The sequence below is a fragment of the Hordeum vulgare genome, chromosome 7H, assembly GCF_904849725.1.
Source record: "Hordeum vulgare subsp. vulgare chromosome 7H, MorexV3_pseudomolecules_assembly, whole genome shotgun sequence".
In the NCBI taxonomy this organism is placed as follows: domain Eukaryota; kingdom Viridiplantae; phylum Streptophyta; class Magnoliopsida; order Poales; family Poaceae; genus Hordeum; species Hordeum vulgare.
This window is the reverse complement of record NC_058524.1, coordinates 99677921-99692777: the sequence shown is the minus strand read 5'-3', so window position 1 is coordinate 99692777 and position 14857 is coordinate 99677921. Positions and strand designations below refer to the sequence as shown.

The window sequence follows — 14857 nt, the reverse complement described above, 5'->3', positions numbered from 1 at the left end:
GACCATCTTTAATCAATGAGCTAGTCAACTAGAGGCTCACTAGGGGCAGCGTGTTGTCTATGTATCCACACATGTATTTGAGTTTCCAATCAATACAATTCTAGCATGGATAATAAACGATTATCATGAACAAGGAAATGTAATAATAACCAATTTATTATTGCCTTTAGGGCATATTTCCAACACAAACAACCAATCGCTATCCTTAAGTCCACCATAGCTCATGGGCATACCCACGTATTTAATAGGAAAATATCCTATTTGGTAGTTAAACATATCAGCATAAACTCTCATAGTTTCATCATCAACACAAACTGAATTTTTTTCACTTTTTAAAAAGTTGATCTTCAAACCAGACATGATTTCGAAGAGATATAACAACAATTTTATGTTTAAAGCCTTCCTGGGCTCATGGTCAAAACACAAAATTGTATCATCTACGTATTGCAGAATGGCCACCCCATTGGTGATCAAGTCCGCTGCTAAGCGTGTAAACAAGCCGCTTTCTTGAGATTTAAGTACCATTTTAGTCAAACAATCAACAACGAGGTTAAACAGAAAAGGGGGAGAAAGGGTCTCCCTCACACCACCAGAGCATCACCGAATTCAGATCCTTGGTAACTCACCGAGCTCATCCCCAACGCCCTCGTGTACCTCGTCGCCAAGGATCCAACGGTGTTTATTGACCATGCATTTTTTCCAAGTTCGATTACATGGGTTTATGCTTTATGATGTTATTTTCTAACCCATGTGTTGAAACTTATTTCATGTTGGCACAAATTTAAATTTATAAGTCTATTATAACGCTCATATTTAAGTCAAACTCGACGTGGATTTATCAATTCATGCCAAAATGATGGTCATACAAGATAAGTGGTAATCATTTTGATTCAGAAATCCATGTGACAGCCAAACATGTGTTCTCGCAAATTGATTTCCATTTCAAGAATTTTCTATTCCTACCAAATGAAATAAAATGAGTGGTGTCAAACGAGCCGTTAATGAAAAGGCGTCGCCGCCGGTCACTCAATCGAAAATTATCAGAGACGGATATGTGAGTTGTTTACACAAAAGCTTAAAAATGAGTCTAGGGTTTGAAAGGTTTTAGACAAGCTTACGAATATTGCGCATATACAGGCCCTAAAGGCACATCATATTATATTCCTAATAGTAGAAAAAACAAGCATACTAGATGTTTTTCTTTGTGCTGAATTGTCATCATCAATCGACGGCGCACGACACACACCCGCATGGCCGGATATCTCTTGGCAGGCGGCAGCGTGGAGTGGTGGGCGTAGCAAATCCCTCCCCCCTTTTGACGAAAGTAGGAGCGCACACCGCACCAACTCCGCTGCTGCGTGCGCTGCCGCTCGTTATTTTCTGCTCTCTGCCAAGCCTCCCCCCTCTCCTCTCCTCCCCTCCCTCCACAGCTCTGAGCTGTGCTGCCGCCGCTTTCACCTCCACTAATCATCGCCCCTCCCTCCCTCCCTCCCTTTCCCTTTCCTCCCTCCCGATCCTTCCTCCTCCTACACGCGCACCTGGCCATCGCGAGAGGAGAGCGGGACGCGGGGGCTGCGGAGCTGGCCGGCGACGGGGAGGGGGAGGGGGAGGGGGAGGAGGGGATGGCGGCGTGGGGCGGCACGACGCAGAAGTGCGCCTCCTGCGGCAAGAAGGTGTACCCGGTCGAGGAGCTCGCCGCCGACGGCCGCGCCTACCACCGCCCCTGCTTCCGCTGCCACCACTGCAAGAGCACCCTCCAGGTCAATCCCCTCGCCCCCCTCCCTCCCCCCCTTGACCACAATCATGCCAGCCAACTAGAGTTTCACTGTTCACATGATCTGAATAAAGCAGCAGTAGCAGCTGTCCACCAAAGTAGGACGGATGCTATGATTTATAACATGCTTGCATGGTTATGTTACGCCCCCGTGATTCGGGCTATTATTGCGAGCTTTACACAAGTAAGCACTACTAGTAATGCGTACCTGAGCATCATTACCTTGCTTATGATTGACCGTCCTCGTTCAAATCGTTCGGTTGATTGATTGATTGATGCGTTGGTTGGTGCTTGTACTTGCTGTGCGGGTTTCTCCTTCTCAACCACAACCAGTTATGACGATTAGGCCGCGTGTTCATGTCGACCGCGACGATTTTGTCTGTTGCACGCCCGGCAGATTGTTCATCCGGGAGTGGTAATGAGTACCGCACCACACGGTTTAAGCCTTTCTTCTAGAAAAAAGAGAGAGATGATATTATAGTATGCATTTAACTTCTTTCAAGGAATCTATCTTCATCGCACTTGATGTGTCATATTAGCATGATGGTTCATTGTACTTGCCTGTCCTTAAAGAAACGGGCACGACAGCATATCACATGCAGTTTAGTAATGATTTGCCCGTGGGTCAGAGTGGACCCCTTGAGCCCTGATCTGTTTTAGGATCCCTGTAATGATCTTTTAGAGAGCATAAAAGCAATTTAGAGCCGTGATAAAGATGTACTCCCTCCGACCCAAAATAAATGTCGTTGCTCTAGTATAAAATTTGTACTAACTTAGTGTTAAATGTGCGTCACTTATTTTGGGACGGAGGGAGTATGCAGTCAAGAGTTAACACAATGAACTACCAATAAAGCCAAAAACAAATTTAAGTTGATATGTGTGCGCTCTTGGTCCTAGATTAGACATGGGCTCCTTGCATTATTGAACATTCCTTCGGACCACATGCTTGACATAGTCTGTACTCTATTATTTAAAGGAACTTAATTATTTTGCCGAAAGCAGAAATACCCGCATTAAATCTTTTATGCTACATCATATTACTTGGCATTGGTACTCCTCATTTCAAAAAAAAATATTACTTGGCATTGTACTATTTTTCCTATCTGTGGCCAAAGCTCCATGTGAAACATAAAAGTAGACTAACAGTGGAACTAAATTTGTCCTTTCCTTTCTTGTTTGTGCTGCAGTTTAGTAATTATTCTTCCATCGAAGGTGTCCTGTACTGCAAACCTCACTATGACCAGATATTAAAATCAACTGGCAGTTTGGAAAAAAGTTTTGAAGGTACTGAAGGCAACACTTGATTCATTCGCACTCATATGTGTTTATTGTCAGGATTAATTTTTCATATTTTCCTCTAAATTTGTTAGCAATTATGTATTGTGTCAGGTGTGACAAGATCAGCTAAATCAGAAAAAACAAATGGGCCTAAGGTATTGAGCTTCTGTAGGACACGCCTTTTGTGTGGTTGAAGCATACGCCTAGCATTGAAATTGTTTGTCATATGTTGCAATATACACAACATTATGTTCATTTCCTCCTTGATATTTTTCCAAAATGCAGGGCCAGCAAAACAGCAGATTCTCTAGCATGTTTGTTGGCACGCAAGACAAGTGTGTAGTTTGTAACAAGACTGTGTACCCTCTTGAAAAGGTCAGTACTATTTAATCTTTGGCTGCTACTTCAACGCACATTAAATCAGCAACTGCCCAGAAAAATAAGTATTCTGTGTATTTGGTTCTCTCTATAATAGCCGGAGTTACTGGTGTCTGTAAGTTGTACAGAGCAATTGCGGTTTGTTCTGTCATCTTGCTAAAACTGTCATAATTCATCACAAGACTAGCTCCATGGCAATTGCAAATGTAATCAAGCTTGCCATTTATTATATTACAATCTAATGCAGTTCTTTAATTCCACTTGCAACTTTGCAAGTAACATGCAGGAAAAAAGAACTAACCAATATCTCATCCACGAGCCAAATCATTTTTTTTTGTGAAGAGATGTTATACCAATCTAATAGTACTTGTTGAGTCTTCAATGCCTTCTTATAACATAGTGCATATCTGCGGAAGTGACATATAATTATCTTCACCATCTATTGTGGATCCAATAAATGCCTATAGTGTTTGCATTTTTAGCAATATTTTTCTTTGAATGTCTTTTCTTTCTCATTCTACCAATATCTGTATTTACCTTATTCAACATGTTTTTTCATTCAACTCATTTCTTTCAGGTTGATCTTAACGGAGGCTCGTATCACAAATCATGCTTCCGTTGCACTCATGGTGGTTGTACACTCAGCCCATCCAACAATGTCACGCATGAAGGCAAACTTTATTGCAAGACCCACCATTCTCAGTTGTTTATGGTCAAGGGAAACTTCAGTCAGTTTGAAGAGAACACTGCAAATGCAAAAGTGGCTGTCGAGAAACTACCAGAAACTGGAGAAGCCACCAACAAGCCAGGTCAAGGTGATGAAGTCGGTGAGAAGACCTCAGAAAATGAGCTCATAGCTGATGAACCATCCCAAAAGGATGTTGCAGCTGAAAAACAATCACAAAGTAGCATTGATGTTGCTAAACCATCAGAAAGCACAGTCAAGAAGTCAGCGGAAAGTGAAAGTGTTACTGAGAGCGAGTCAAAGAGTCCTGTAGCTAACAACAAGCCATTAGAAAGCAGTGCCGAGAAGCCACCGCAGAGCAGTGTGGTTGATTCCAAGCCATCAGGAAGCAGTGTAGCAATAAGAAAACCATGGCAACGCAGTCTTCCCACAAATAAGCCGTTAGTGAGTAGTGCATCCACTGAAAAGCCATCACCGAGCGATGCAGCCATTGAGAAACCGTCATCCAGTAACGGGACTAATGTGAAACCGTTGGACAGCAGCACAGTGGTAAAAAAGTCATGGCAGCGCAGTCTACCTACTGATAATCCACAGCAGAGCATGTTACCATCGGATAAGCCAGCATCAACCAGTGCAGATGATGTGAAGTCATCAGAAAGCAGCAAAGTGGTCAAAAAAACATGGCAACGCCCTGTGGTTGCTGAGAACCAGAAACAAAACAGTGGACCAACTGAGAAGCCGACACCGACGAGTGACACGAAGCCATTAGATAGCAGCACAGCAATTAAAAGGCCATGGGGCCGCAGAATAGCCAGTGAGAAATCTCTGCAGAGCAGCGAGGTTGATATGAAACCAGTGGAAACCAGTACAGTGGTCACTGTTCTACAGCAGCCCAATGAGGAACCTCCACAAACTGATGCAGCTGTGCTACAGCAGCCCAGTGAGGAACTTCCACAAACTAATGCAGCTGTGCTACAGCAGCCCAGTGAGGAACCTCCACAACCTAGTGCAGATGATGTGAAGCCTACAGAGGACACTGCAGTAGTAGTGAAAAAGCCATGGCAATTCAACTCGAGAACCGAGAAGCAACCCCAGACTAGTGTAGTCGATGCAAAGAAAACAGAAAGTACTGGAGCAATCAAACGGCAGTGGAAGCGCAACACTTCATTTGAGAAGCCATCACAAAGCAGCGCAGCAGCTGTGACAACGACACAAAGCAATGTGACAGTCACCAAGCCAGCCCCGAGCAACTTTGCCGTGAAGAAGTCATGGCAAAGAAGTATAACTCCAAAAAATCAGGCAGCGAGTGATATGGCTACCAATAAAGCATTGCAAACCAAGGCAGTGATCGAGAAGCCATCACAAGAAAGTTCTCAAGAGAAACCATTACAAGAAAAGGCACCTCAAATCACTGTGATCACCGAGAAGTCACCACAAGGAAGTTCTCAAGAGAAGACATCGCAAGAAAAAGCGCCTCAAATCGCTGCGATCACGGAGCAACCATCACAAGAAAGCTCTCAAGAGAAGTCATCTGAAGCAAAGACACCTCAAATTGCTGCAACCTCCAAGAAGCCATCACAAGAAAGTTCTCAAGGAAAGGCACCTCAAATAGCTGCGATCACCAGGAAGCCATCAGAAGAAAGTTCCCAAGAGAAGCCATTACAAACGAATGAACCTTCTGAGGAGCAACTTAAGACTGAAGAGACTGTTGAGAAACAACTTCAAAGTGAAGATATTACTGATGCTAAACCACAAAGGGACCTGATGACACAAGATGATGTCTCTCTCAAGAAGATACCAGAGCCTGAAATGGATGCCACTTCTGGTGATAACTTGTCAGATTCTCAAAGTAAGCCAATTGTTGAGCAGACGTTGCAATCCCAAGACGTTGTGGTTCCTCAAGAGGCAACTGGCCAGATAATGGAAGCTAAAAATGATGCTGTCATTGAGCAGTCATCAGAATCTCAATGGGTTGCACCGGCTGAGGTTACAGTGGAGCAACCATCGCAACAACAAAAGGATGCATCCACTGAGCCTAGTACTGATGCAATTGCTAAGGAGTCATTGCAGCCTGAATTTGACACAGCTACCGTGAAGCCATCAGAACCACAAATAGATGCAGCTGCTGATCAGTCGGCTGAGCAGCTATCAGAACCTCAAAGTGCCGCATCAGTGGAGGAGCCAGTAGTCCATCAAAGTGACGCCTCTGCTGAGAAGCCATCCAAGTCTCAGGGTGATGCAGCTGCTGTTGAATTATCAGGACAGCCATCAGAGCCTCAGAACAATGCATCTACTGGGAAGCCCTCAGAACCTAAAGTTGATGCAATTACCGAGGAGCGATCGGAACGTCAGACCGATGCAACTCCTCATAATTTAACCGAGCAGCCATTGGAACCTCAAAAGGATGGGTCTATTCAGAAGCCACTCGAGACGGAGACTAACGTTGTTACTGATAATCCATCAGAAAGCAGCTTAGCTACTGGAACACTGCCTGAAAGCACTCGAAAGATTAGCACTACCGCCGAGGAACCTGCACAGCGTGAGATTTCTGATGAGATACTGACACCGCCTCAAAGCATTGCACTAGAAACAACACCAGAAAGCACCCCATCTATTGAGGAACCCGCAGATGTCGGTGAGGCCAGTGTTAAGATATCAGAGGACAGTTCAGCTCCTGAGAAGCCATCAGAGGATGCTCCTGTAACTCCTAAGAAGCCATCAGAGGATGCTCCTGTAACTCCTGAGAAGCCATCAGAAGAAGTTAAGGCAAGTGTTCAGCCAGCAGAAGACAACGGGGCTCTTAAGAAACCATCGGAGGAAGACGAGGTGAGTGCTGAGCCATCAAACATACTGGATCCCGAGAAGCCATCAGAGGAAAAAGATGATGCTAAGCCAGTAGAGGACAGCGTGGCTCTTGAGAAGCCAACTGCTGACAAACTTTCAGAGGAAGACAAGGTGAGTGCTGAGCCATCAGACGACAGAGTGGATCCTGATAAGCCATCAGAGAAAGAAGTTGACACTGCTGTCAAGCCATCAGAGAAAGAAGTTGACACTGCTGACAAGCCATCAGAGGACAGCATGGCTGTTGAGGAGCCAGTCACCAACAAACCATCAGAGGAAGACGAAGCCAGTGCCGAGTCATCAAACGTCAGAACAGAACTTGAGAAGCCATCGGAGGAGAAAGAAGACGACACTGTGAAGCCATCAGAGGATAGCACGGCTCTTGAGAAGCCATCCACTGACAAACCATCAGAGGAAGAAGAAGGCGCAGCCCGCGAGAAGGCGTCACACGCCGATGCTGCCATCGAGGCACCATCGCACGACGACACGGACTCGGCCACCGACAAACCCTCGCCTGCCACAGAGACGAACATACCAGCCTGAGCTCGCCAAGACAGCGGTCAGCCGGGCACAGTCACTGCGCATCAGTGAACAGTTTTTAACCAGGAGAAGGATCGATACTACCGTCGATAGTTTTGCGTGCCGTTTTGCTTTTTTTTTTTGTCTGTACAATGCTTGAGTTGTAAAATTTGAGGAGAGAAAAGAGAGAAGGATAGAGTATTTACTTGGTTTTACTCACCCACAGGCAATAAACCCCTCCCCACATTAGGAGGAGGGCAGCATTGTGGTCTTTTTAATTTTTTTCGACAGATATTCCTGTTGGTGTGGCGTGCTTTGGTTTGTTGCTCATATTTTTGGTTGTATATCAGATATCAGATGATGTACATGATGGTTTGGTTCAGATTTGTTTGCGCTTGCTGAACCTGAACTGGTACAGAATTGCTTGCCTGTGTGCTGTGGCTAGATATTCAGAGTTTTTGCTCAGTTCAGCAGCAATGTCCTCATGTGAAGTTGCCGCTGTGCAGAACAACCTTCCATAAAAAAAAAGGTGCCAGAACAGCCTAAACCCTCGAAACCCCAGCGGCGACGGAGCGAGGAGGGAGGAGCGAAGGCTCCGATGGCGCCGAAGCGGAAGCCGGCGGAGCCGCCGAGGGACCCCGAGGGGATATTCCGCGGCGTCTCCGCCTTCTTCGTCCCCCACGGCGTGCAGTCCCGCCGCCTCGAGGTCGCCGCTTCCTCCCCCCCCTCTCCGCCCCCGTCCCCGGTTTGCCTTCCGTGTGCGCTTAGGTTTCTGGATTGCAGGTGTGGAAGCAGAAGCTGGTGCAGATGGGGGGCCGCCTGGAGAAGAAGGACGCCGACGCCAAGGGCGCCAGGATCAACCACGTGCTCGCCGCCGACGCCAAGGCGCTGCTACGGGAGCTCGGCGCCGACTGGCTCCACCGCTTCACGGGGGTAATGGCTAGATGCTCCCCCCCGTTCCCCTTTGACCCTGTAGAACCCTAGTCTCTACACTTTCCTATGCGCAACCGCACATCTGCATTGGGGCTCTGAAATGACTTTGCACTTGCCAAAGTAATGTGGGTATTCACATAAGCCTGGTGCCTCGGTTTTCATCGCAGAGCGTGGTCTCCTTCGACTGGCTGGAGGAATGCCTCAAGTCTGGCGAGAGGCTGCCCGAGCACAAGTTCGCCATCAACTACGAAGAGGAATTTAAACCCAAAAAGGCCGCTGGCGCCGGAGGTACAAGCGTGTCGAATCCTTCAAAAAGGAGCAAAATCTCATCCCAGGATCCCGAGAATCGCAAAGGAACTGGTGGACAGGGTGTGAAGGAGGAGGTACCTACCAGGGAGCATCGAGACGCCAGTACACATGCGCATCATGGTTCAGGTGTCGAAAAGGGGCCTGGTCAGTTTGCACATAGCCAGACTAGCTCTGGGGATACTAAGGACACCGTAGGGTCTCTTGATGTTGAGGTATAAGAATGATCTGATAAACCAGTGTACCTAATCATCTTTTCTCTAAAGCTTAAATTAGCTTGTTTTGACACATATTCTTCTATAGTTTGTCAAAGTTTATACACAGTGAGCCATCAAAATAGAAATGTTATTATTTCTGATGAACTCTGAGCTATAGTTTCTACGTACATGCCTGCTGAATATTGGAATTGTACTCCTTTTGTCAAGCAACTTTATATCTGTTCCAATTTTGGTCCGTGGAATGCAATCTTGAACGTCCTCACTTTTCAGTGCTGGGCTTCATCTCATTTTTGTACAGACAGAGATTCCTGCATTGCATGCTTATTTATTTGTTATTACAACCCAGGAAGCTTCTTCTGGGGAACCCACAACATATGCTCCACCAGACCTCAATAGGAACATCACTGAGATTTTTGGAAAACTTATCAACATATATAGAGGTAAAGGACACTGACACATTGTACTTAGTAATGTTCTCATCATTTGGGTGATTGTTGTGCAATTTCATTTTTCTCTTGAAGCCATGGGAGATGACCGGAGATCATTTAGCTATTACAAGGCCATTCCCGTAATCGAGAAACTGCCATTCAAAATAGAAAGTGGCGACCAAGTTAAAAACCTGCCTGCCATTGGGAAATCTTTGAAAGACCATGTATGTATGTCTCATTCTATCATTTCTTACTATTTGTTGGTGATTGCAAGTGTAGGGCGCAACTCTTTTAACATTTTTAAAAGCTGTCAAGTGTATTTTGGACTCCAATGTAAAAGAAACTAATACTCCTTCCTGTTACATAATAATAAGATGGACTTATTTTCTTTGTCTTTTTTACTAGAAAGAAGTGTTGCCATTTTCGCTGATAGCATAAAACCTAAGGCGCCAGATGACGCTGAGTAGTTATAGTATGGGCCAAATAGGAGTTTGAACATAGAAGTTCCAAGAAAACATTGATTTTTCATTCATCATTTGATTCACAGATTAATGAAATAGCGACAACAGGAAAGCTTTCCAAACTGGAACACTTTGAGAATGATGAAAAGGTAACCTTATTTTGAGCAAAGATTACATTCTTAAGCATTATTCAGTTGCATGTTCTGATAATAAATTTACATGATTCTAAAGGTCCGGGCAGTCAGCCTATTCGGTGAAGTTTGGGGTGTTGGTCCTGCAACCGCTCTTAAGTTATATGATAAAGGACACCGTACCCTTGATGACCTTCGGAAAGATGACTCACTTACATATGCTCAGAGGACTGGCTTGAAATTCTTTGACGATATCAGACAAAGAATCCCTCGGCATGAGGTATGTAATTCGTGGACTTGTTTGCCATTAGGTACTTGATTTTTCACAGGCATGCAACACAGCACACATTGCATTCTTTTCTTATCTAGGTCAGTGAGATGGAGAAGCTTTTACAAGAAGTTGGGAAGGATATCTTGCCTGGAGTGAGTTACATAGACCATTTTGAGGAACTATTTGTGCGGACCACACATAAGCTGTTAAGGCCAATCGCTTAACTATTGTTATTTCTAAAATTTGTCACACGTGATTCTTATTTCAAGGTGACAATTGTATGTGGAGGATCTTACAGACGTGGAAAATCATCTTGCGGTGACATGGATATTGTGATTACTCACGATGATGGTAAAAGGTATACTACAAAGCATGTGAAACCAGGTTTAGAATTGAACAGGCCTTGTCTAATGATTTTATATTCACATATCGGGAGAATGTATGCTTCTATGGTCCACTCATGTATGCATATTCTAATGAATTCAACACTGGCCACGAAATTAAAAAATGAGGAGAAGACAGAACCTCGCTATCATTCTGAGCAGCAGTTTAGTTATACAACATTGTCATTAACTTCTGTAATGAACATTGTTATCAACTTATTGTAACTTGCAAGTTCAGATTGATGACGTATTCTCCGCTATAAGCATGTCAATTCGTATTTATGCAAGAACAGTTTTTTGTAGAACAAAAAGTTGTGAATCGGGCCGTACAATTCTTTGCAGCCATGTAGGTTTCCTGCCGAAGTTTGTTCAGAGGTTGAAGGACATCAATTTTTTAAGGGAGGACCTTATCTTCAGCATAAACAGTATTGAGGTATGTAGCCACCAGTTCCACAGAATTTGAGAAGATATATTATATGGAAGAATTAGCATATACTTCCTCTGTATCAAAATATAAGACGGTTTTGCAGTTCAATTTGAACTGCAAAAACATCTTATATTTAGATATGGAGGGAGTAAATAATAATCCAAAAAAACAATGTGGTGATAAAAAGTACGTAGAAAGTTACAATATCTGATAAGGTCCTTTCTCAACTTCCTGAAAAAGTGTGTTAAGAAGGTTTGACTTAGCTAACATCCCTCAATGAAATGCAGGGAACTGACAGCGGGGTTGACACATATTTTGGTCTCTGCACATATCCTGGGCGTGAGCTGCGGCATCGCATTGACCTCAAGGTATGGAGCGACTCAACTATTCCAGTCGGAGATATTTGGTTATACTCCTATTGACGTTTTTATTCTTCAGTTAGCACAATCTGTTTCTTTTGGAACTGAAAAACATAGTTCACTTCGTGTCGGTCCCTGCCGTTTGGTGTTGACAGGTATACCCAAGGAACAGGTATGCATCCGGACTGCTTGCCTGGACCGGAAACGACGTCCTCAATCGACGGTATAAATTCGAGCTTTATACATACATAATGCCATGGTTATGAAAATCCCTCTATATATATTTTAGAAATAACTTTTACAATTGCAACATGCAGATTGAGAATACTAGCAGAATCCAAAGGTTACGTGCTTGATGACACGGGTTTGTATCTTGCTACGCAGAGCAGTGGTGGAAAGCGCGTAAGCACACACACTTATTTGTCGGTCATTACAATTCTGTCTCCCTTCATTTCTCTGTCGGCATTTCATTTTTTATTGTGAATTTCGCAGGCGGGGAGGTCAGAGGCTATAGTCAACTGCCACGAGGAGAAGGACGTGTTCGACACGCTCGGGTTCCCCTACTTGGAACCTCATGAACGAAATCTGTAGCTCTGAAGGAAAATGTAGCTTTGCCAGTCCTGTGTAGTTCTTCTCCTTTGCACCGCAGGCCGGCTGGTAGCTGTTTCCAAGGATGTGTAGCAAACCTTTGTAGAAGATGTAGTCTGGCAGGCTCGTATATAGTTGTTGTTCTCTGTTGTAATCTAGACCAGTAGGGAGAATGTTCCTCATGCCGCATGAATCTACGGACAAGTATGTAGCTATTTTGTCGTTCAACAACTTTCTTCACCTTCTCAATGGACACCATGGTTTTTTTTTTGCAACTGCAGCTATCACAGGCGAAAGCAGAATATAAAAGTACAGTAGTAAATTTCAGAAAACATGTTTCAGATAATGTAGCTCGAGCGCCATAATGCATAAATCACAGGGTCTTTGGCAACTATGCCCATATAATCACAGGGTTTTCAGGAATCCGACAAGAAAGAAATGCGCCTTGAAGTTATTTATTACTACTACAGAATTATCATCAACAAAAGGACGGTCCAAAGTTGCAGGCACAATGTCGCAGATACATCTTGAGAAACTTGACAGGCCCAGGGCATTTCAAAGCCTGTTGCACTGTGAGATAATCCAGATCCAAAAACTCTCCTCCCCCCTTCCTTTACTTGGAAATTAACCAGATCTAAAAGTTAGCACGCACGCAAAGTGGGAACATCTGACCGATGTTGCGATATATGCTGCATCCCAGCCAGCACTTTTAGCTACTTACTGAAAACGGAGCTGAAGTTCCAGGGTTTCGAGTCAAACTAACCATTATCGCCTACATAGTTGCGAAGATTACTTACATCTCCTCTGCCTACAGCTACCAGGAAGCGAACAGCGGTGGTCAATAAGAGCTGTTGCTGGGACCGTCACCGAGCATTTCGTCCCTGTCGATGAAACGCTCGAGAAGCTCCCGGTCCTTGGTCACCAGGCACTCGTCATCTTTGCCGAACCAGTCGTACCGGTTCCTTGCGATGTAATCGTAGGCTGCGTCGCGCAATGGGACGGGGATGATCAGCAAGGAGCTCAGCGCCGAGTAGGGAAGAGGCAGGTATGATGCAACTTTCAGCGCAGCTGCAACCAAAAAATGTTGAGGATGTTTAGTGCCATGACAACCGAAAGGATCAACTGCGATGGAATAATTGTACTATGACTGTTTTTGCTGAACTGAGTATGTTAAGAAGCTCTTGTTTATAATTTGCAACAAGCATATGGAGGCTGAAACTTTTTGTATACTTTCAGAATTCTGATGCCTCAAGGACTGATTAAACTATAATCTAAACATAATTACACATGTACAAATTTACACGATTTAGTGCAGGAGAGCAAAAACAGTTAACATTGCAACAACTTTTGGTTGACCAAGGGATGGGCATGGGCCAAACAATAGCATAAACAAGTTCAGCGAAGCAACTGTATATGGGTTCAATGATAGGTAAGGTGCTTCCCTATCCTTCACAAGCCTAGCTAAAGATAAACCCTGCAATTGGCCTGACTCATAAGAATAAACGAGAAGGGCAAGGTGATCGGCTCCCAATTCAGAAATTATGATAAATACCGTACTGTATTTGTTGATACTAGATGGTACCGAAATAAAAACCAACATAAGAATTCAAGTGGCACTCATGTTAGCATTCAGCAGAAATGGCAGCAATTCAGCCTTAAAGCAGGAATTTCATCTCAGGTGATGCTACTTGCTACTATTCCCAGCGCCTAAAACTGGGATCACCATCACCCCAGCATCACATTGCTAGTAACCTGTCAGAAAAATCTCGACGCGAACACACTTAACCAGGAAGAGCCTGCTCTGAATTTGAAGGAGGAAAGAGGGGGATACTGACCAGTGGAGCCCTCGTAGTAGGCCTCAGGCCCCTCGATGAAGAGGACGCGGCGGAGCACGTCCTCCCGGTCCATGCCCACCAGCCTCAGGTACGGCTCCGCGGCCTTGGACTGCACGCAGCAGAACCTGATCTTGGCGTGCTTGTCCGCCCTGAACACCCACTTCACCCCTGCATTGCGAAAAACCGCGAACGATTTCACATCAGAAGCGACTCCCATTTCCCCCAGGCGCAGCAAACCAGAGCCGCCGAACGCGGATCGCTCGGCCCAAATTAGGCCACGGTTGGAGCCAAATGGTGCCCAGGAATGAGGGATCGAGCGTGTGTCCTAGGGCGAGGTGGCGTGCGCTCACCGCGGTGGCAGAGGCGGCAGACGCCGTCGTAGATGAGCACGCGCGGCTGCAGGACGGTGGGCACGGTGGCCGCGACGGCGGCGGCGGTGGCCCCGACCCCGACCGGGACGGGCGCGTCGTCGTCGACGGCGATGTCGGTGGCGGCGGCGCCCGCCGACACGCGGCAGCCGAGGCCGGCGAGCGACGGGGCGAGGCGGGGGCGGAGGCGGCCGACGAGGGTGCGGGCGAGCATTTTTTTTCCCTCTCTTTCCTTTCCTCCCTCGCGGCGAGGTGGCGGTTCTACACAGGTCCTGGCCGGTTTTCCCAACCTTTCCTGTTCCTCCCCCTCTGCGCTTGGCCACTTTCTCTTTTGTTTTGTTTTCCTCATTCACTGTCGCATTTTCAATGCTGACAGCGGATCCCCGGGGCTGCTTCGCTTGGAGAGCAAGTCAAATGTGGTGGGCCTTTTCCTCTCTGTCCTTCTTGTATACTCCCTCCGTTCGTCTTTTTTAGAGGTTTCACTAAGAAACTACATACGAATGTATATATAGACATACTTTAGAGTGTAGATCAACTCATTTTGCTTCGTATGTAGTCACTTAGTGAAATCTCTTAAAAGACTTATATTTAGGAACGGAGGGAGTAATTTCTAATTAAATATTTTCTCTGGTCTAAAGTTTAAGCCTGCACGTGAACTCGATCTTCGGATGCTA

General features: G+C 45.3%; 3 protein-coding genes across 4 annotated transcripts; 2 read left to right on the top strand and 1 right to left on the bottom strand.

Annotated features, from left to right (window-relative positions):
• The first annotated feature begins 1607 nt into the window (after positions 1 to 1607).
• On the top strand, positions 1608 to 7857 carry LOC123407009 (cell surface glycoprotein 1-like). Its single transcript, XM_045100037.1, has 5 exons — positions 1608 to 1760; positions 2962 to 3058; positions 3164 to 3207; positions 3338 to 3427; positions 4008 to 7857. The coding sequence occupies exons 1-5, from the start codon at positions 1623 to 1625 to the stop codon at positions 7497 to 7499; spliced, it is 3861 nt and encodes a 1286-aa protein (XP_044955972.1). The 5' UTR covers positions 1608 to 1622; the 3' UTR covers positions 7500 to 7857.
• Positions 7858 to 7952: 95 nt separating this feature from the next.
• Positions 7953 to 12208, top strand: LOC123407010 (DNA polymerase lambda). Of its 2 annotated transcripts, none has more exons than XM_045100039.1 (14): positions 7953 to 8181; positions 8259 to 8408; positions 8576 to 8929; positions 9279 to 9372; positions 9454 to 9584; positions 9908 to 9970; positions 10053 to 10232; positions 10322 to 10375; positions 10493 to 10581; positions 10949 to 11039; positions 11321 to 11401; positions 11548 to 11615; positions 11710 to 11794; positions 11885 to 12208. In XM_045100039.1, exons 1-14 carry the CDS (start codon positions 8074 to 8076, stop codon positions 11981 to 11983), a joined length of 1647 nt encoding a protein of 548 aa, XP_044955974.1. In that variant the 5' UTR covers positions 7953 to 8073; the 3' UTR covers positions 11984 to 12208. The 2 variants fall into 2 exon arrangements, with proteins under 2 accessions (XP_044955974.1, XP_044955973.1); XM_045100038.1 differs by having other exon boundaries at positions 10322 to 10408.
• Positions 12209 to 12316: 108 nt separating this feature from the next.
• Positions 12317 to 14486, bottom strand: LOC123407013 (uncharacterized protein YuxK). Its single transcript, XM_045100043.1, has 3 exons — positions 14166 to 14486; positions 13816 to 13983; positions 12317 to 13048 (listed from the first exon to the last, which is right to left on the bottom strand). The coding sequence occupies exons 1-3, from the start codon at positions 14395 to 14397 to the stop codon at positions 12819 to 12821; spliced, it is 630 nt and encodes a 209-aa protein (XP_044955978.1). The 5' UTR covers positions 14398 to 14486; the 3' UTR covers positions 12317 to 12818.
• Positions 14487 to 14857: the final 371 nt, after the last annotated feature.